Source organism: Nematolebias whitei, chromosome 20 (assembly GCF_014905685.2).
Source record: "Nematolebias whitei isolate Nwh7 chromosome 20, NemWhi1, whole genome shotgun sequence".
NCBI lineage: Eukaryota > Metazoa > Chordata > Actinopteri > Cyprinodontiformes > Rivulidae > Nematolebias > Nematolebias whitei.
Window position 1 is genome coordinate 25,163,238 of NC_056517.1, and position 21,729 is coordinate 25,184,966.

The 21,729-nt window shown below is 41.3% G+C and overlaps 2 protein-coding genes across 2 annotated transcripts; one reads left to right on the top strand and one right to left on the bottom strand.

Annotated features, from left to right (window-relative positions):
* Positions 1-319: 319 nt before the first annotated feature.
* On the top strand, positions 320-11,296 carry ankha (ANKH inorganic pyrophosphate transport regulator a). The gene is made up of 12 exons (XM_037694305.1): positions 320-446; positions 1,072-1,288; positions 1,387-1,505; positions 1,705-1,788; positions 1,878-2,048; positions 2,944-3,078; positions 3,634-3,726; positions 4,311-4,403; positions 8,682-8,811; positions 8,921-9,044; positions 9,162-9,261; positions 10,703-11,296. The coding sequence occupies exons 1-12, from the start codon at positions 351-353 to the stop codon at positions 10,820-10,822; spliced, it is 1,482 nt and encodes a 493-aa protein (XP_037550233.1). The 5' UTR covers positions 320-350; the 3' UTR covers positions 10,823-11,296.
* Positions 11,297-14,546: 3,250 nt separating this feature from the next.
* LOC119426870 (ubiquitin thioesterase otulin) lies at positions 14,547-19,477 on the bottom strand. The gene is made up of 9 exons (XM_037694452.1): positions 19,473-19,477; positions 18,994-19,179; positions 18,416-18,733; positions 17,902-17,948; positions 17,679-17,785; positions 17,438-17,581; positions 16,837-16,971; positions 15,671-15,940; positions 14,547-15,346 (listed from the first exon to the last, which is right to left on the bottom strand). The coding sequence occupies exons 1-9, from the start codon at positions 19,475-19,477 to the stop codon at positions 15,140-15,142; spliced, it is 1,419 nt and encodes a 472-aa protein (XP_037550380.1). The 3' UTR covers positions 14,547-15,139.
* Between the last annotated feature and the right edge of the window lie 2,252 nt (positions 19,478-21,729).

The following is a 21,729-nucleotide window of genomic DNA, read 5'->3' on the forward strand; positions in this document are numbered from 1 at the left end:
CCCCGAACAGACGCGGTCTGATTGAAGCGCAGCTAAAAAAAACACTTCTCCACCGGCGGGGACGCTTCCAGAGCAGAGACAACTCACGGCCCCCCCACCTCACCACCCCCACCTCGAAGATGACTAGTAGGAAAGATGCGCCGCTCTGAAAGCTCCTTTGACCTTCGGTTCTTCTCGGCAGCAGCGCCGAGGCTTCGCGACGCCCCCGCCGCGGAAGGAGCGCGCCGGCTCCACTGACGCAGGTGCTCCGGCTGCGTTATTATCACGCGCCGCCGCTAGCCTTTGATTTCCCCGACTAATCAATCAAGACCGCGGCAGATGCGCCTGGCTCTGTCAGCCCGGCTCATACTATGGTGGAGTTTCCATCTCTCAGCCCTTACTGGCCTCTCCTCCGGTTCCTGGTGCCTCTAGCTATCACCAATGTTGCCATCGACCTCGGGGAACAGGTAATGATCAGTTCAGCTCCATGTTTTTGGGTTTTTATTTCGCCTGCGTCGGAGAGAAGCAGTTTGTTTTATGCATCATTTAGAGAAGGAAGGCCCAAGTTATACGTTGCTGCTCCATACAGACGTCACTGCTGCAAATAAATTCAGTGATATATATATATATATATATATATATATATATATATATTGTTTTAAATTTTGACATTACCTGCCTCCTATTAGTCCATATATCAAAATCCAGGAACATTTGTGTTCTGTCTGTAATCATTATAGTCGTGTTCTGTTTTCTGGGGCCCTCTTTTAATAAGAGTCCTGGTCACGCGGTGTGGAAACGTCTAAAAACACTGAGATGTCAGGATTATGCTTATGTAATGTTAGCTGGTATAAATAGAACAGTCCTGCAAATGATGACAGCTGTGCTCCTCCGAGTTATTGGAAATTACTCTGCGCTGTTATTTTAAAGCAGCTAAAGTTCAAAATGTGACAACCCCCCTTCTTAAATGCACATGCAGATAATCCTTGAGTATGCATAGAACCTACGGTTTGCTCTGAGATAACAAAGACAGAGTCACTCTGCCTTGCTGAACTTATCTTTGTCTCTGTTCCCACCCTGTAACGTCTGCAGGCGCTCAACAGGGGCATAGCCAGGGTCAAAGAGGATACGGTGGAAATGCTGGCCAGCTATGGCTTGGCTTACTCCCTGATGAAGTTTTTCACTGGCCCCATGAGCGACTTTAAGAACGTGGGCTTGGTGTTTGTCAACAGCAAGCGGGACCGGAGGAAGGCCGTGCTCTGCATGCTGGTGGCCGGGGTGGTCGCCTTCGTCCTCCACATCTTGATAGGTGTGTTTTAATGGGATGACGCCCTGTCCTTAAACATGAACCTCAAGTTGCATCTGAAACGTCAGAATAAATACACGTTTTGTTTATTTTTCCTCTAGCTTACACAGATTTAGGATACTACATCATTAATGAGCTCCACCAAGTGGATGAATCTGTTGGGTTAAAGACGAGGAAGGCGTTCCTTTACCTGGCTGCGTTTCCTTTGCTGGATGCTATGGTGAGCAGCTTTAATCCACAGCACAATGAATTTTTAACACATGACCTAGAAATAGTTGTTTTGGTCCTGTGGCGTGTTGGTTTAAAGTCTAAGCTCGTCTGCCTGATAAGCTGTGGTGGAAAAAAAACTTGCCCAGACTGGTTTTTAATGTTTTAGATCAAGCTTTAATTAGTCCCTCTGTGCACGGTTCGGTTTCCAGGCATGGATCCATGCAGGGATACTTCTCAAGCACAAGTACAGCGTCATCGTCGGCTCTGCTTCCATCTCCGACGTCGTGGTCCAGGTAATAAAACGTATTTGATTTTAATTCAATGCGTTTTGGACTATTCTGATTGTACCATTGCTGTCTCCCCCCCCCCCCCCCCCCTGCAGATTGTGTTTGTGTCCATTTTCCTGCACAGTAATGTGGAATGTGTGGAGCCTCTACTCATCCCGATCCTTTCGCTCTATATGGGCTCCTTGGTTCGGTTCACCATTGTCGGAATCGGTTACTACTGCAACATCCACGACAACATCCCAGACTCCAGTGGACTCGATGTGGGGGTACATGTTAGCTCTTTCTTGTTCAGCGGAGGGGGGAGGGAATAACGGAGGATTTTCCAGCTTCACCAGCCAAACCGAAACTCATAAATCTGATTTTAGTTTTAATTTAAGGAAGTATGTTTATAGAATTTTAACGATTTAACAATTCTAACAGTAAATAAATTGTTTTCTTCTACCATTTTATGCAGAACTCAACCACAGCTTGCTTTAAAATGAAGTATTTCTAGGAAACAAAGTTGTCCTGTAATATGGTGCATTTTGAGCTTTGCAAAAAAAAAAAAAAATAAAGGGATAAAATTGTTAGGAACCTATATAAAATCTTATAAAAGAAAAACTGTTGTTTTATTTCAGATGGGCTATATTTCTAGGATACTCTTTGTAGATGTCCAGTGACACAAACAAAAAGTTTAGTCCGTTTTAAAAAAAAAAAACACATTTTTACTGCAATAATTTTAATATGGATGCGTTCATTTTCAGTTGAACTACAAATGATCATTTTTACGTTTTTTAAAAATGGTTCATGGAGCGGGGAAAAGTGGAATCAACAGGTCAGGCCTTTAAAAAAACAAGAAAACTGAGAGCAGCTCTAGAAACAATAATGAAAAGAGTTTAAATTAGGGGTGCACGATATTATCGGCATGGTATCGTATCGGCCGATACTAGCGATAAAGTTAAAGATCGGACGCAGGCCAAATTGACAACGACCATGCAGAATAATGTATTTTACTTCCACAGCAGAGAAAGATATGTAGTCTCTGTAAGTAGGTCTAGGTGGGGGAAATATCGGTATTGGTATCGGTTACAGGCCAAATAAGTTTTAACATCTCGGCCAAAAATACAATATTGTGCATCTCTAGTTTAAATATAATAACTTATAATTTGTGCGACTGTGCAGGGCGACGCCACCATCAAAAAGATGCTGAGTTTCTGGTGGCCTTTGGCTCTCATCTTGGCCACTCAGCGCATCAGTCGACCCATCGTCAACCTGTTTGTGTCCCGCGACCTGAAGGGGACAACAGCTGCAACAGAGGTGGGCGCATTAGAAACTTTGTCTTCATCAATTTAATTTTTTTTTTTAAAGAAATTAGGTTTTATTCTAACACCTAAGCTGGAATTACAGAAGCACAAGATCATAGAGAGGTTAGATATTTAGGTGAATCAAATGGATTAATTTTCCATTCTAGTTATTGCAGATGATGTAAGGTAACACCCCCTCCCCTCTCCCTGGAGCTTTCTGGCCTACAGAGATCCCCCCCCCCCCCACACACACCAACTAGTGGAGACAATACAAAACTGTTTACCAGAAAGTGCTTTCCAGTTCAGACAGCACAAGCTGCTGCTGGTGGTTTGGGTGAATCACCTCGTACATGTGAAACTCGGCATGAAAACATTTTTTTTTTTCGTTTGCACGTCTCTTCCTGACGCTGCATGTTGTTGCTCGCATCACGATCGTAAACGTGAAAATTAAGGGAAAGTGAGAGGCGCATGTGCTGCTTCCTTAAGCTGCTGTTATTCTTCTGTCTGTGTAGTGTGTTTAAAGTGACGAGCGAGGTGACTTCTACATGTCGTGTGTTTGTCATTCCAGGCCGTCGCCGTGCTCACAGCCACATATCCTGTCGGCCACATGCCCTACGGCTGGTTAACTGAACTCAGAGCAGTTTATCCTGCGTTTGACAAGGTAAACGAGCCGCTATGGTTTTGTTGTACCCCATCGCAGAGCGAATATGGGATTCTGAAAGACCCTCTGTTAGTCTAGTGAGCAAAACCGCTTGGAAAAAGTAAGTGAGGGACTTGCATCCATTTTGGTGAACAAAAATCCAAGATGGCGACCATCATCATACATTTATACTACCCATTCTGATTTGAGGAAATCATGCTTTTTAGTTTTTATATCGCTTAAAAGTAGTTTCTTAAAAATGACTGGGGTGGCTGAAGATTAATCTATGGTGACCAAGGCCACCACTGGCCACCCCCTGGCTCCACCACTGCACCTGATTGTGGCTAAAATTGCTCCCTCCATTCGCTAGGATCCATCACTCTACGCCGCCTCAAACCTTATACACAGTATTACTGCAACCAGTTGAATATCTTGCACTAAAAACATTAATGTTGACTTGTTCCACCCCAGAAAAACACTCATCTCGAACTACAAACATTCACTATTCAAATCCCTCAGCAACAGGGACTTTAAAGTACCGCTGGTTTCTGTGGTAATGGATTATACATTTTTGTTTGGCACTAAAGAGCTCTTTTTGCCTACAGAACAATCCCAGCAACAAGATGAATGTGGGCTGCCCCGTCAACAAGTCGCACATTAAAAAGTTCACATTCGCCTGCCTGCTTCTGGCACTGACGGTAAGACGAGACTCACCGCTTCTTTTTCTTCTCGCGCATGATTTTTATCAGTCAAGCTCTCAACACATGGGTTTATTTTAGTTGTTTAAAGAGCTCAAGCTTGGTTTACTGTGTCACTTTGTTGAAATATTTATTGGATGGCTCAAATATCTGACGCAGCTGACGTTTGTAGACTAAAACGCTTGATTTACGAAAAGCGTGTGAAATTTCAGATATAGAAACGCTCAATGTTTTTGAAACGATGCAGAAGTTTTGAGCTAAAATAAACACTTAATCCAACATTTTAGTGTAAATAATTTAAGCCGATCAGCATACTTGGTGTCTCATAATTAAGGATTTGCTTGTATCTCAGTGCAATGATAATAAAGTTTATTCTAATCTGCTATTTCCCTGCTTGTTTAATCTTTATAGTCAGTTAACACATTTGGGAGCATGACGGCTGACTTTTGTACTCATGTCATATCTGCATGCTTACAAACTAAATCCGGACAGTAGTCGATAGTTTTAAAGCTTTATTTCAGCATTTTATAATGCTCTGCTCACTGACAGGAGCTAAAGTCTACACAGATAGGACTGGTCAGCACTTTCACTCACCACAGATGAACAGAAGCAACCAGGAAGTTTGTGGCTTCATGTAGATCTGTGGTCAAATGACTTCATTTAAGCTATTTAGTTTGAAATGAAAAGAAGAAACACAAACTGTTTCTTAAACTTGTAGCCACACTGGTGAACTGATATATTATTGATCAACGTTACTAGTTTAGAGTTTAAAACTGAGCCACGATTTGCTCTGATAGTAGCTGAGAGTCGTCCTCAGCACCAGCTTCAATGGCAAAGAGGAAACATGGTTTACAGTAGAGTGTTGGCATTCAACATGGCAGGCCTTTTAAGGAATGCTTCATTATTTTTACTGTCCTTGACTGAAATGTGAATACCAGTAATACTTGTACTGGTAGTTCTTTGCACATCTTCATACATTTCAAAAATGTCCCAGCAGAAACCTTTAGCTCATCAGCCTCCGTTACCTTGGGGATCACGTTGGGGAAGTTTCTACTTATGAGGATTGTTTTGGATTCCAGACAAAATTTGAAACCGTGCAAAAACTCTGGAAAATTTTATTCAAGCACACACCCTGGCAGACACACGGGGTTCTTTTTTTTTTTTTAAAGATTGACTCAGCCAGTCTAGATTGGTGCAGGAACTTGTCCCACATGAACTGAGTGCTTTCGTAAGCATAAATTAAGACCTTTCAGTGTGCTCCAACAGCCGAATGTAGTTTTTCATCTTGGTTTTAAGTGACAGAAGTAAAATCCTTACTAAAGTCTATATTAAGTAACATAAAATACACTTAAAGCCACTTTTCTTTAACGTGCTGCATGTTGGTGTGCACGCAGCCAGTCTCTCGTCACATTAGTCCCTGATGCGTCGCCTCAAGGTGAATTCTGTGAGCAGCCTTTGCCCCAGTTCACTGTCTGAACAGCTTCAATACGACAAACAGGAAGTCTGTGGCAAAAGTTGGTTCTTGTTGGGAGTAGGAGAATAATGGCACAGCTGATGTGGAATCTCAAGGCTGTAAGTGTGTGTGTGTGTGTGTGTGTGTGTGTGTTTGTGTGTGTAACGTTGCATAACAAACTGATAACTAGGTATGTGCGCTGAACACAATCTTTTTTTTTTTTTGGAACTTGCTGTGAATACACTTGAAGTATTTTCGTAATAAAAACAGCTAAGGGATGTATTTAACTGGAGAAGTGAATAATTGGGGACTGCCTGCAGGCACGTTGTCGTTATCCACCTGATTTAGGGTTTCTTAACTTTATATCGTACTCTTCAATCAACTTTAACGCACCCTGAACCACAATGTGTCCTCCCACAAATTTTATATCAAAACGGCTGGCTCGGCACTGTAATGTGTGCCATTACTTTCATTGGCGTTTTGAGTTACCATGGCGACGTAATTTGCAAACAAAGACGCCACTTTTCTCATTCACAATGCCTGATGGAATTCAAAAGCTTCTAACGGCTATAAGTCAGTTGTTTGAGATATCGAGCTGAAATTTGCTCTGGTCGTATCTGAGAGCGAGTTTTCATACATTCCTAGTGCAAATCAAAAATCCAAGATGGCTGCCTTACCTAAAAAATAAATAAAAAACACGTCAACTCAGCCATTTTTAGAGCTATTCAGTTGAAATTTGATATGGTGGTAGCTGAGAGCGAACCCAAACGCACAGTACTGTCAAATAATTTTTTTCAATTGGCAGCAGCCTGGTAGTCCCCATCAAAGTTTCTCCAGGAGCTTTCTAGTTCAAAACATATGATCCAGTTTTATGATGAGACTTGGTCGAGGATGTCATTTTTCAGTAAATATCTCACCACAGCTGAGTCAGGGGAGACAGTGACTTTGCTTGATCCGTTCAAATTAGTCACATGTGCTTCTATCACAACAAAGTAATGATGGCTGGTTAGGTGATTGGGACCTTCGTCACCTTATAGTAAGTCTTGTCCATGTTTGGGTCCAATGGAGACCACATTAGAAACTTTTAAACACCTCATATCCTAAGGCAGGGAACATTTGAAAATGTTTACATCGTGTCTTATCTATTTCCTCTTTTAGTTTCCACTCAGAAATCTCCGTAGTCAACATTTTCTTATCAAATGCCCTGCGTTTACATGCTGGTGAAGTTAGTCATGAACAGCTTGCGCATCATTTAGCGTGATCTGGTGTGTGTAGGTGAAGTGCAGGCAGGTGACACGTTTCATAACCGCGTTTACCAAAAGTTACAACTTCAGGTACAAATTTACGACGATCCAACAGCCAATGAGAAAATGTTGAGCAGTTGTGCAACTTTCCTGAAGTGTGAGAGGAGGAAAAAAAAAAGCCACGAGGTTTGGAGAACAAGAAGATTCACAGGTTTTAAGATGTTTGACTTGCTTACTTATTTGCAGTAATGATTAAAAGCAGGTACACCCAGTGTCAATGATGGACTCTTCTAAACAAATTAAAGCCATTGTTGTCGGTGTGTGTGTGATTTGTGTGTCATTGGCTGCCACAGTTTTTGTCTTTCAGAGTAATTCCTGTGTTTATACAATGTTTGAGTGTTTTTAAAGCACTCTGCCACATCATCGAACCTTTTGGTCATTTCAGGTCAGAGCTTTTAGTAGCACAGTAGGCCCTCGATGAGGTGAAAAACCACGAAGTAGGAACACTTTATTTATTTTAGTATTTATATATAACTTCCAGTTTCTGTCTGTAAGGCTGACACATTGTCCAGTTTAAAGACTGGGCTTAAGATTTTCCTTTTTTTGATAAATCCTATAGTTAGGGTTGGCTTGTCATGCTGCCTTGAGCTTAGACTTCTAGAGGACAAATTGACTTCATTTCCTTAAATGAATTGTTAAACCTGGATAGTTTTCATTTGATCCTATTTCTATCTTGACATTTGATTCTTGACCTGCCATTGTGTATCTGTTCCCCTCAAACCCAGCCGGTTGAAGCAGCTTGTCCTGAGTCTGGTTCTGCTAAAGGTTTCTTCCTCATGAAGCAGTTTTTCCTTTCCACTGTCGCCTTCGTGCTCGCTCAAGATGAGAGTTCAGTGATGGAGTTGAACTCAAAGCAGTCTGCTCCTCAGATAAATGGTGTTAATTATTTTTGTGAATGTTTTTGTTAACTTATTATTTTTATAGATGAATGTTTCTGTTCAGTGCCCTGTGATGACTTCTGTTGTGACTTGGTGCTTTATAAATAAACTGAATTGAAAATAGACACAGCTTATCTGTTGAATCGAGTTTTTATTTTGAGCCTTATGTTTAATTCCCTCGTCCTCCACTTGGCTATTTTCCTCACATATACGTTTTTATTTTATTAATTGTACAAACTGAAAAATATTTCATCATGGTCAGGTAGATGGGGAACAATGAGTGGAAAAGCAGCAAAAATCCAAACCTAAGAAAAAAAAAAAAACGTTTTAAATAACTTTTTTTATTTATAACTTTATTTTATGTGGCAGCATCTCCAGACCTTGAAGCATACAACTATATTTTTCTAATTTTAGACAAGTTGATGCATTCGTGTTCATCTGTTTGATCCGGTTTAATGACCCGACCACGTTGCTTTGATAAAGCGGCTCGTATCTCTGAAGCGTTGCCATTGTCGTGTGTTTACCATCGCACCCATTTACATGAGAGCTTCAAAGGCCCACGTTCAGTCTGAAGCCGTAATCAAATCTATTAAATGGCACTGAATGAAATATGAAAATAATTAGCTTTTTATTTCATATCCAGATGTGCTTCATTTTGTTCTGGACTCCCAACGTGTCGGAGAAGATTCTGGTCAGTGTAATTGGGGTGGAGTACGCGTTTGCTCAGCTGTGTGTGGTCCCGCTCAAGATATTTTCCTTCTTTGCGTTGCCAGGTGAGACGCGCTGCACGATTTGTAACTCTGTGGGGTGAGGCCTTCCCCTTCTGGAGCTCTTGATTGCAGCTTATATCAGTGGGGTGATGTCTCCTCTGTGTGTTTGCAGTCATTGTTCGGGCTCATTTGACGGGATGGCTGATGACCCTGAAAAAGACCTTTGTGCTGGCGCCCAGCTCAGTTCTCCGTATCGTTGTCCTCATTATCAGTCTGGTTGTGCTGCCTTATATGGGGTAAGTCTCATCAGCTCTGTAACTCAGACTCTGGTGAACTCTGTGATCTGAATAATTCATCTCCCCCCTGCTGTGGAATTATTAACGTCGTTAGCTGAACATGATACTTTGTTTTAGGGTTCATGGGGCCACACTTGGAGTTGGATCCCTCCTAGCTGGCTTCGTCGGGGAGTCGACGATGGTTGCCATAGCGGGCTGCTATGTTTATCGACGGCAGGTGAGTACACCTGAGCGGAGACCATTGCAAATGTGAGAACAAACAGCACGCTCTGTACTGTTCACCCATCTGTTAAAGCAGGCTCCACTAATGCTAATGGCCCTGCTTGGTGTGGACGCTGCTATCGTTAAAGAAAACCTGCAGGAACAGGCATTTAATAACACAAGGCTGACTTAAACAGTTGTTTAGTAACATTTGTTTTCATTACTAATGCGAAAATGAGGATGTTGTACAGAAAAGATGGAGCAACAGTTTTCTCACAGCGCAACGAGTTGGTTTCTCACAAAATGTTGCAAAGTGATTAAAATATATATTTTTTTAAATCTGAGTTTGTCTTTAGGTATTTAAAGCACACTAAACAATCTTGTATAGGCATGATTTTTAATTACCGGTACTGGTTTAATAATCCAGTTTAAAAAAAAAAAAAAACAAAGTTCACAGGTCATCTGGACGTTTTTTTTTTTTTAGATGTTTTGTCCTTCATCCAAAGGACTTCATCAGTCCAAGGAGCCACAACAAACTGTCCCACAAGCAGCACACTCGCATAGTGGACCAACCAGTTTGCTGTGGATAAAATGATTTCTGGGGCCCACTCTCTGCCGTCAACTCCTCTCACGCAGCCATAGCCAAAATGGTTCAAAACATCAAAGTTCATGTTCAGTAATCCAGGTAGAAAATACAACAAAGTTCAGTCAGGTCATCTGGACGGTTTCTTTTTTAGTTTTTAGGACGGTTTCAAAATGAAACCGTCCAGATGACCTGACTGAACTTTGTTGTATTTTGTACCTGGATTATTGAGCATGAACTTTGATGTTTTGAACCACTTTAACTATGGCGGCCTCAGAGGAGTTGATGGGGGAGAGGGCGGGCTCCAGAAACCATCTTATCACCAGAAAACTGGTTGGTCCACTATGCGGGTGTGCTGCTTGTGGGACTGAGTTTGTTGTGGCTCCTTGGACTGATTAAGTCCTTTGGATGGACGAAACGTCTCAACAAAAAAAGAAACCGTCCAAATGACCTGTCTGAACTTTGTTGCATTTTACACATACTTGTATATTTCAGAAGTGGGTATTTTACCAAAGCTTATGCGTCATTCTACACAAGAATATGAAACATTAATTCTTTAGTTTTAAGTGATTCTTCCAGTAAGACTCAAAGCTTTCTTACAATAAAAGTATGATTCCAGCAAAGCTTTGTATATAATCTACTGAACTTTGTGGGTTTTGCCTAGATACTAGTTTTAGGAGGTTCTGCATGTTCGTTTTTTTGTCGTTGCGTAAGAACTTGATTGTTCACCCATTGTGTTTTTATTCAACTTATCACCTTTACGATTAGCACGGCTGTGGAGCAACTATCTTTAGTTCCTGGCAGTTCACCTTTTTTCTTGGGAACATGGATTTTATTTATTAACTTTTTTTGTGTGTGTGTGTAATGTTTTCAGAAAAACGAGATGTCCAACGAGTTGGTGGTGGAGTGCGAGGACTCCGCCCCGATAAGCGAGGCATACTCCAGGAACCAGATGGACGCCATCGAGGAGCAACAGGAGGAGAAGCAGGAGTGAGCTGCGAGGAGTTCGGTTTGGCGCCAGATGTTTTATTAAAATGCACACTGTACAGAAAGCCATGCACCTCTGATTGTTCATCAATCGATGTAAATATTCTTCAGATCATGTGTTTACTGGTGAACAAGAGAAAAAACATCCTCAGCAGCAAATGACCAATTGAGTGGTAGAGCTGCTGAAATCCAGAGGTAATTTCATTACTGTATTCAAGATTAAGCAGTAAGATCTTTTGGACTCAAAACACACGAGAAGTGAAACTTGTTGGGTTGTGCAATCGTATTTGACATACAATGTACAGATTCTTGTTGTGTATATTTAAATGCACGTAGGGGTTGGGAACCCCTCGTCATATCACTGCGTGTTAAGTACAGTCATGGTTAATTCAATGCAGTTTGAAGGTCTGAGCTACTTTTTGTTTTGCCAAGCATTTTCCTCCAGTAGTATTCAGACTGTCGTATGTACTGTATATACTGTATAGGCATTATTTGCAAATAAATTGCTTTATTACGAAGGTCTGACTCTTTCAATTCATTATAAACCAAGACATGGAAATCTCAAAGGGCTCAGATACATAAAAAAAATAAAAGTCCAAAACTTCCAAAAAATGTTTTTTATTCAAATACCATTGAAAACTGATGGTGCAAGAACATTCCTGCAAATGTAGTAAATATCACCTGTATCTGCTCTGGAGGGCAAGATGGAGCCTCTCGGAGCAAAGGAACATTCATTCGTATTGTGCATCATTTCTAAGGCAACATGGAGAACCAAGCAACTTTAATTTAACTCCTGTAGCTGGTGGTCAAAGCTTCTGCCAGTTTTTGCAGCAACATTGGCACTTTTTGTTCTTCAGAACAGCTTGGTTAAAGGCAGCATGTTACTCAGTGAGTTTAACACAGACGGCAGTAAACAAGCAACATACAGACCGTTATAGGTCACGCCTCTGACACAGGCTGCCATTAATCCTCCAAGTCTTGGATCATCACCACCCGATGAATCATTGAACCCTTCATTGATTAAATTCAGCCACTCTACTTACACATCTATTTGTTGAAATACAATTTTACCATCAAAAACTAAATTAATACTTAAAACTGCCAAAATTCCATTGTAAACATGATGCAGCTCATTGCTCTTAGCCTTAACTTTTTTTTATTTAATTTTTTAAGATAAACTACAAAAAAAAAAAAAAAGGGACATTTCTCTTATTTTCTCCCCGTCTGATGCATACATTTAAACCCAGAGAACCAGAAAATAAAACGCATACAAATACTTCAATAGAAAATTCTATACAGTACAGTGAATACAAGAGCGTTGGAAAACAAACAAAACATCTTGTACTGGGTCTGAAATCAGTATATATGCGTGTGTGTGTGTGTGTGTGTGTGTGTGTGTGTGTGTGTGTGTGTGTGTGTGAGAGATAATTAAAAAAAAAAAAGTTTGGGGATTGATGCTTCCGTTTGCTTTAGCTGGATGTGATGCTGCCAAAAAAAAAAAAAAAAGTTTCCAAAGATAATGAAATCAAACTACCAGAACCTACAAAGATCAAATTCTTACCAACAAGTCCCAAGAATCAAAAACACTTAACTAAATGTTTTATTTCCCTGCTTTTTATAGGTTTCGTAAAACTGAGAAGGAAAACTCGTGCTCTCTGCTGGTCAACCTTGGATTTTTCACTGAACTGGCATGTCTGCAGTTGGCGATGACTTCTGTCATTCAACAAAAAGTCCAAAACATCTACAAAATAAATCACACACAAGGTTTTATGGCACGTAAAAGTAAACTCTGGCACACGTGTTTGCAGTTAATTTACCTACAGATGAAGACAAGAGGGTAAATTATTACTGCAAACATTCAGGACAGCAAATACAGGTGCTGGTCATAAAATTAGAATAATATGAAAAAGTTGATTGATTTCAGTAATTCCATTCAAAAAGTTAAACTTTTGTATATTATATTCATTCAATGCACACAGACTGATATTTCAAATGTTTTCTTTTAATGTTGATTATAACTGACAACTAATGAAAACCCCAGTATCTCAGAATATTAGAATATTAAGACCAATTTAAAAAAAGGATTTTTAGAAATGTTGGCCAACTGAAAAGTATGAGCATGTACAGCATCAATACTTAGTTGTTGCTCCTTTTGCCTGGATTACTGCAGCAACGCAGCGTGACATGGAGTCGATCAGTCTGTGGCACTGCTCAGGTGTTCTGAGAGCCCAGGTTGTTCTGATAGTGGTCTTGAGCTCTTCTGAATTGTTGGGTCTGGTGTATCACATCTTCCTCTTCACAATACTCCATAGATTTTCTATGAGGTTAAGGTCAGGAGAGTTTGCTGGCCAGTTAAGAACAGGGATGCCATGGTCCTTAAACCAGGTACTGGTAGCTTTGGCACTGTGTGCAGGTGCCAAGTCCTGTTGGAAAATGAAATCTGCATCTCCGTAAAGCTGGTCAGCAGCAAGAAACATGAAGTGCTCTAAACCTTCCTGGGACATGGCTGCGTTGACCTTGGACCTCAGTGGACCAACACCAACAGATGACATGGCAAACCATCACTGACTGTGGAAACTTGACACTAGATCTCAAGCAACGTGGATTCTGTGCCTCTCCTCTCTTCCTCCAGACTCTGGGACCTTGATTTCCAAAGGAAATGCAAAATTTACTTTCATCAGAGAACACAACTTTGGACCACTCAGCAGCAGTCCCAGGCGAGATGCTTCTGATGCTGTCTCTTGTTCAAGAGTGGCTTGACACAAGGAATGCGACAGCTGAAACCCATGTCTTGCATACATCTTTGCGTGGTGGTTCTTGAAGCACTGACTCCAGCTGCAATCCACTCTTTGTGAATCTCCCCCACATTTTGGAATGGGTTTTGTTTCACCATCCTCTCCAGGGTGCAGTTATACCTATTGCTTGCACACTTTTTTCTACCACATCTTTTCCTTCCCTTCACCCCTCTATTAATGTGCTTGGACACAGAGCTCTGTGAACAGCCAGCCTCTTTAGCAAAGTCCTTTTGTGTCTTGCCCTCCTTGTGCAAGATGTCAGTGGTCGTCTTTTGGACAACTGTCAAGTCAGCAGTCTTCCCCATGATTGTGTAGCCTACAGAACCAGACTGAGAGACCATTTGCAGGTGTTTTGAGTTAATTAGCTGATTAGAGTGTGCCACCAGGTGTCTTCAATATTGAACCTTTTCACAATATTCTAATTTTCTGAGATACTGAATTTGGAGTTTTCATTAGTTGTCAGTTGTAATCATCAACATTAAAAGAAATAAACATGTGAAATATATCGGTCTGTGTGTAATGAATGAATATAATATATAAGTTTCACTTTTTGATGGAATTACTGAAATAAATCAACTTTTTCATGATATTCTAATTTTATGACCAGCACCTGTATTTGTGAATACTGACATTAAACCAAATGATTTTCATTCTGCATAAACCCAAACATTTACCTCATTTTGGAACAAATTTAAGGAAAAAGATTTCTAAACTTTAATGTATGCACGTAAAATTGTATTTTTTAATTATTATTTAAAGGTATAATTATTTTCTCTTTATTTGGGTTCTACGATCTAGTTATCAGTAGTGAGTATATTACCAGTAGTAGACAAGACCTGGTGAACCGAGTTTCTAGAAATGGGATACGTTTTCATACAGGAGACAGGCTAACCCTAACTAGCCAGATCAAGGCTGATTTTATTTCTTTTTAACGCAAATTTCAACCAAACAACTTCCAAGCAAAACATTTTAAACGTCTTTAAATTGTCACATTTTTAATGACCTTGTTTTTTGAACTGAACGCCTACGTTAATACAAAAACTGTGTGTGCCCAGAACCATCCTTCAATGCCAGACTCCATTAACGTCTGAACAGTTCCTTCTCTGTATGTTTTGGCTATACTGTACCGTCTTATCTCCCCAGAACAAGACAAGTTATCTTGAGTCATTTATATGGTCTTGTAGTTTCGAATAATATCAGCAAAATGACAAGCCTCAGCTGCTGTTAGTTTGATTCTTATATAAGATTCTATCCCAGTTTCTAAAAACTCAGCTTACTGAGACTCTACCTACTCCAGGTAAGGTACAAACTACTGATAACTATTTCTCAGAACTTCAAAAAAAAAAAAAATCCAAACTATAACCTTAAGCTAAGCTTGATCCAAGCTGCAAAGACAGAGATGGCACAATCTACACGTCTAACATTTTGGAAGCATTTTTCCCAAAACTCCTCCTTCAGTTGGCATAAATCTATTGTGTGGATCAACCTGAGGGGTGTTTGTCAAACAGGAGGGTTCCCTGCAGCATCAATCAGCTGGAGGCGAGCTCCTTGGGCTCTCCAGCGTCTACAACTGGAACGTTGTAGTGGCGATCATCCTCCGTGACGAGACACACGGACGGCCAGTCGTCCTTGTGATCGTCGGGGTAGAAGGTGATGAACTCCTCCGTGTTCGCCTGGTACAGTCTGTAAACTTGAATGGTGTGCTGTAGGGTGTAGCCTAGCAGGAACATCTCAACCTGGACAAAAAAAAAAAAAAAAAAGGAAATTAACAAATACAAAACACAAAGATCTTGCACAGACTTCTCAAACAGGATGGTGTTTAATCAGCTGCTCGAGCTTTCAGTCATTACGGGCGGAGTCTGCAAACAATCACAGCCCTCAGCAGATGGTCCTTCCTGAATCAGATCAGTGCTCACATTACAAAACGTTGCTCATTTGTGATTTTGATTTATTCAAATTTATTAAAATGGTGAAAACCTCCCAGCATATTTTCCTCAGTGACTCTTGTTTACTGTAAAGCTGCTGAGCAAACGAATAAAGACGGGCTTTGTTTCTCCTACCTGCTCCAGCCCGGCGCTGAGGCCCACATGCCTGAGGTGGTTGAAGAGGAAAGAACGTGGACAGTCGGACGAGTCCCGAGCAAACAGCAGCCAGCAGAACAAAGGGACGTCTCCACCTCCCAGCATGCAGCTGTGCAGCTCCACCGCTTGGCCCAGCATCAGCAGCTTGAGTGCCTCCAGCAGCCCGAGCTCCTCCTCTCCACCCTGAAACACCCGCTCACACAGTTTCTGTCTTTCCACAGACGAGGGACAGTCCACTGCTGCCTGCCACTGGAGACAAACAAACAAAAACACGCAACAATAACTCCTGGAGTCCAGCATCAACTTTGCTTTTTGGGGGGTTTAAAAGAAGTTTCTGTTTCCTGTAATTGTAGACGGATTTTCTTGTTTATCAGCCAAAAAGCTGCTCGTTTAATACATTTTTAAACTTGACATTTATAGTTTAAATAAGTAATCAGTTAATCATTAAATTGTGTGCTTGAAAGCATAAAACCTTCTTAGCAGGTTCCTGAACTTCAAGGGATTCATCCATTCATCCAGTTATTTTACCCATTTTTCCTTTCCAGGTCATGGGGGTCACTGGTGTCCATATCCAGCAGCCACTGTGCGAGAGGCAGGGGACACCCTGGACAGGTCTCAGTCCATCACAGAGACACAACGACTTTAAAAGAAGTTAAATGTTCATCTGAAAGTGTACGTCTGCATCCTTCTGATGTCTTTCCATCAACTAAAGTGAGTTTTTCTTCTGTATACATACATGCAGACAGGAGTGACTTTGAAACAGCAAAGCTGCAGTAAACATCAGAATACTTCAACCTACAATTAAAAACCAGCAACGATATAATCTGCTGTGAGCCTCAAACTGCTACAGCAAAAAAGAAAAAAACGATGTTTTGAAGATTCATCTCTCCCTCAAAAGCTTTTCCAAATCCATCGAGAATTACCAGGTTTTGTTATGAGTCACAGGAAAAAAAAAAGTCTTGCGGCTATTAGGAAGCAACCACTGTCTAACATGTGGCAGCAATCAAACTCAAAGCTCCGTGGACGGATATTTATACTCTGGTGTTGATAGATAGGTTTAAAATAGTCCTGCGATTTACTCGTGTTGTTCTGAAACGTTTTAATTTTCCTCATCGTGCGTTTCTGAGCAGATCTGCGGTCAGTACTGTGTTTCGAAGTCGCTCTACGTAGCCCTTCAGCTGCTGAGTGGCGTCTCCTCCGGAGCCGTCTTGCTGCACACACACTCCAGGAAATCTCCACTGGCTTACCAGTCCTTCCTGAGCCTCCAGCTGCTCCGGCAGCTGCAAACAAACAAAAAGTTGAAGGATCGCCGGGTTAACAACAGCTTACCTACTGAGTAAATGTGTGGAGCATTAACAAACACATTTAGCTTTATGTTGGATGTAATTATCATACAAAATTTCTTGAGACTCCTGAGAAGCTCACTGATTTTTGTGTGCTGGTAATTACACTATGAGTGGCTTCAAGACCAAAATTTAGAGTAAATGCTAGTATATAAATATACATAAATATGTGTATATAAATATGTATATAAATCAAGATCTTGTGACCCCTGCTGAAAATGTCATGATTCTTTTTTTTTTAATTTTAGATTTAGAATTGTTTTGCAACTTTAAAAACAATGTTTTGAGAACTTTCTTTGTCCATTGGGTAAAAGAGACTTGCTGCATATCTCCGATCTCCAATAAACACAGTTGTATAGATGAATGAAGGTACTTCAGTGTGATATTGTGTGTAAACATTTACCATGATAACATTGTCCTCTTGCAGCCACACAGGCACCGCGGTGCTTTGGGACAACACCTGGAACAACGTGGCTCTGAGGGCGCAGTAATTGTCCCCCCTTACCCTCCTCACGCCGTCAAACTTCTGGGACATTTCTTTATATCCCTGCAGCGGCACACACACACAACGCAGGAAGCCTCTCAGGCGTCAACACAAAAACAACCAGCTTTCATTTCAAACCACAACATCCAAAGGAGCCGACCTTTTTAATGAGAGCACTTTTGGCTGTATTTCCTTTCCACTCTCTCTTGCTGTAAGACAGAATATCCACAGCAGGAGACAAGCTGCAGTTGTCCTCCACCTCTAAAACTGGCAGAAGATCCACAAAAGGTTACACTTCATACGGCTGTAACAAACCTAACAAAGTATTTGGAGCTGTTTGATGACTTAAATATAAAGTATGAGCTGAAAACAGTTTCTATTACTTTGTGATGGAGACAGCTGCTCAGCTCCTCTGTACAGATCTTCTTCACTGAGAGCAAAACAGAACTTTTTTAAACCAACACTGAAAAGTTGGCGTGTGTGTGTGTGTGTTCTCTCTTTTTCAGAGCTGTAAGTAATTTTCTTGTACACCAAATATTTACAAATCAAAAACTGCAAAATCAAAAACTAATAAATTACCACTCACTACCTGTAACAAGTGATATAACCATAAGAAATCAAGTAATTAAATTTTCTGAAATCTGTTACCAGGAAAATTAATACTAAATAACAGATATATACTTTAAACTCACAATGACATGAACAAGTATTAATTGCGTATTTTAGCACATTTCTGTTTAATTAACGTAATTTTTTACGTTCTTTACGCGTTACAAACACAGTTAGATCATTCCAACCTCCTCTGACCATCTTCTGCACATAAAAAGCAGCTACAAGACATGCAAGGCTGAAATCCACTGCAGAGCTACAAAACACCTAAAAATGATCTTTTCAAACCTGTTCCCTTGACTGTCATTTTCTTCAGTTCCAGTTCCATCGCTGGCCTCTCCATCCGAGGCTTGCTTGTTTGTGATTTCAGTCTCCTCCTGGCTCTCAGGATCTTCCTCAGGTGGAGTCTCAGTTTCTGTTTGAGCAGCCTCCTCTTCCTTCTTCAGTCCATCATCCTCCTTTATTTTGGGAACATCTTTGTCTTGCTCTATCAGGACGGTTTCCTCCACAGCATCCCGTTTGGTTTTCTCTGAGGACATTATCTCTTTCAAGTCCTCAGCGCCTGAACACTCAGGACTTGGCTTTTCATCCATATCAAAAGTTAAGCTGCAAAACAGTCACATTTCATATTTACATAAACAGCTTTATTACCGACACCTTATTATTCCAAACAACTGAATGTATTATATTTTGTATGAGAACTATGCGGTTTCCTGCAAATGTTGGGGAAAAAAAAAACAAAAAACAACATCAGTCAGAGTCTGAGTGATCACGTGCTCCCCCTAGTGGATACAATGACGCAATAAAAAAGTTGATGCAAAACAAAAACAACGTAGTGCTTCTTTATAAACTCTGAACCTGCTGACCTGTTTTTAGCATCTGCTGGAGATGTGGCTTCTGTGGTTTTGTCAGAGCTCTCACAGTCCAGTGTCTTCTCACTGAGGTCAAGTCCTGTGGACTCCAGTCCAGAAGGAATGGACTGGGAGCCTTTTTTCTCCACAGGACTGTCCTTGCAAGGAGAGCCACTATTGTCCAAACCCACTGTCACAGCACTGCAGAGGGATCAGAAAGACAGAATCTTTTAAAACTGTGGTTTAAGTAATGCACCACCTGACAGGTAGGCCTGATATATTTTAGGCAGTTATTGATTTAAGGGGTGATGAACTTGAGGCAGCAAGTAACACACACACACTCTTGTAAATGAGTCCTCGTGGCTCAATGGGACTAACCCGTTTAAATAAAGGTTGAATGAATGGAAAAATGCAAATATTGTGCAATCTAAAAAGCCTGATAAAACAGTACAAAATACTGTAAATATAATGAGGCAGCTTGCCAGTATCAATACTTCATATTCATTCATAATCCATCCATCCATCCATCTATCTAACCCACTTCTTCCTTTTCAGGTCAAGGTGGTGACAGGTGCACAGTGGTGCGACAGGCAGGAGACAATGTGGACATGTCTCCAGTCCATCACAGAGACACATGGAGACAAACAAGACCAACAACCATTCACTCTCTCACTCACACCGAGGGACAATTTAGAGTTACCAATCAGTACATGCATGTTTTTGGTCTGTGGGAGGAAACTGGAGTACCCGGAGGAAACCCACGCATGCATGGAGAGAACATGCAAACTCCACCCAGAATGGCCCCTGGCTGGGATTTGAACCAGCAACCTTCTTGCTGAGCAGAAGCATGATTTTACTAGATTCACACAAATTCAAGAAAACAGATTAATTTCTGTTACCCTCTTACCTCGACGGAAACAAATTGGATTCATGATGACAACTGGTTATTTTGCTGTTTGGCTGGTGAATTCTGGATTGTCTATAAATTCGTGTGGATGTACCGAAGCTCGACAGCGCTCAGACAGAATTTGGGGAGCTGCAGCAGGGAGCTGGAGCAGCTGTTATCAGGACTGTGAACTTCCTGGCAGCATCCATGAACGGTGGGTGGGAATAATCTTAGAGAAGCTGTGAGCTCGACTTTTGGCGTAAAGAGTCAATTTGGCTATTTTGGAGTTCCATCAGAGGAATATATAGCAGTGAGACTTTAAAAAGGCAGAAACAACAATTCACGAGTTCTGCCTGACCCAAACTGTGGCCTTGATGCAGGACTTATCTCAACTTCCTGGAATGTTTTGAAAACAACAAAGATGCTTTGACTGTTTCCTCACCCCTCTCTTCCCAAAGGCTGTGGACATGTGACAGAACCTCAACTGAGCTGAAGATGAATGACACCTCTTATCTGGACAATGGCTGATGGGGGGGGGGGGGGGGTCTGGACTATGCTACGACTTTCCCTTAAAAGTCAATGTCTTCACCGACCTATATGTACATGTACAGGTCCTTCTCAAAAAATTAGCATATTGTGATAAAGGTCATTATTTTCCATAATGTAATGATAAAAATGAAACTTTCATATATTTCAGATTCATTGCACACCAACTGAAATATTTCAGGTCTTTAATTGTTTTAATACTGATGATTATGGCATACAGCTCATGAAAACCCAAAATGCCTGTCCCAAAAAATTAGCATATTTCATCCCACCAATGAAAAACAAGTGTTTTTAATACAAAAAACGCCAACCTTCAAATAATCATGTTCAGTTATGCACTCAATACTTGGTCGGGAATCCTTTTGCATGAATGACTGCTTCAATGCGGCGTGGCATGGAGGCAATCAGCCTGTGGCACTGCTGAGGTGTTATGGAGGCCCAGGATGCTTCGATAGCGGCCTTAAGCTCATCCAGAGTGTTGGGTCTTGCGTCTCTCAACTTTCTTTTCACAATATCCCACAGGTTCTCTATGGGGTTCAGGTCAGGAGAGTTGGCAGGCCAATTGAGCACAGTAATACCATGGTCAGTAAACCATTTACCAGTGGTTTTGGCACTGTGAGCAGGTGCCAGGTCGTGCTGAAAAATGAAATCTTCATCTCCATAAAGCTTTTCAGCAGATGGAAGCATGAAGTGCTCCAAAATCTCCTGATAGCTAGCTGCATTGACCCTGTGCTTGATAAAACACAGTGGACCAACACCAGTAGATGACATGACACTCCAGTGACTGTGGAAACTTGACACTGGACCTCAAGTAATGTGAATTCTGTGTCTCCTCTCTTCCTCCAGACTCTGGGACCTTGATTTCCAAAGGAATTGCAAAATTTACTGTAATCAGAGAACATAACTTTGGACCACTCAGCAGCAGTCCCAGGCGAGATGCTTCTGACGCAGTCTCTTGTTCAAAAGTGGCTTGACCTGGGGAATGTGGCACCTGTAGCCCATTTCCTGCACACGCCTGTGCACGGTGGCTCTGGATGTTTCTACTCCAGACTCAGTCCACTGCTTCCACAGGTCCCCCAAGGTCTGGAATCAGTCCTTCTCCACAATCCTCCTCAGGGTCCGGTCACCTCTTCTCGTTGTGCAGCGTTTTCTGCCACACTTTTCCCTTCCCACAGACTTCCCACTGAGGTGCCTTGATACAGCACTCTGGGAACAGCCTATTCGTTCAGCAATTTCTTTCTGTGTCTTACCCTCTTGCTTGAGGGTGTCAATGATGGCCTTCTGGACAGCAGTCAGGTCGGCAGTCTTACCCATGATTG

Bases quoted from the DNA above. Each gene is read 5' to 3' on its own strand.
- ankha (XM_037694305.1), top strand. From the start codon at position 351: ATGGTGGAGTTTCCATCTCTCAGCCCTTACTGGCCTCTCCTCCGGTTC. The intron at 1,289-1,386 runs GTGTGTTTTAAT...TTTTTCCTCTAG, and splicing joins CGTCCTCCACATCTTGATAG to CTTACACAGATTTAGGATAC. The intron at 3,079-3,633 runs GTGGGCGCATTA...TTGTCATTCCAG, and splicing joins GGACAACAGCTGCAACAGAG to GCCGTCGCCGTGCTCACAGC.
- LOC119426870 (XM_037694452.1), bottom strand. The intron at 16,972-17,437 runs GTAAATGTTTAC...GTTTGTTTGCAG, and splicing joins AAGAGGACAATGTTATCATG to CTGCCGGAGCAGCTGGAGGC. The intron at 15,347-15,670 runs GTAGGAGAAACA...TTTTTTGTCCAG, and splicing joins TCAGCGCCGGGCTGGAGCAG to GTTGAGATGTTCCTGCTAGG.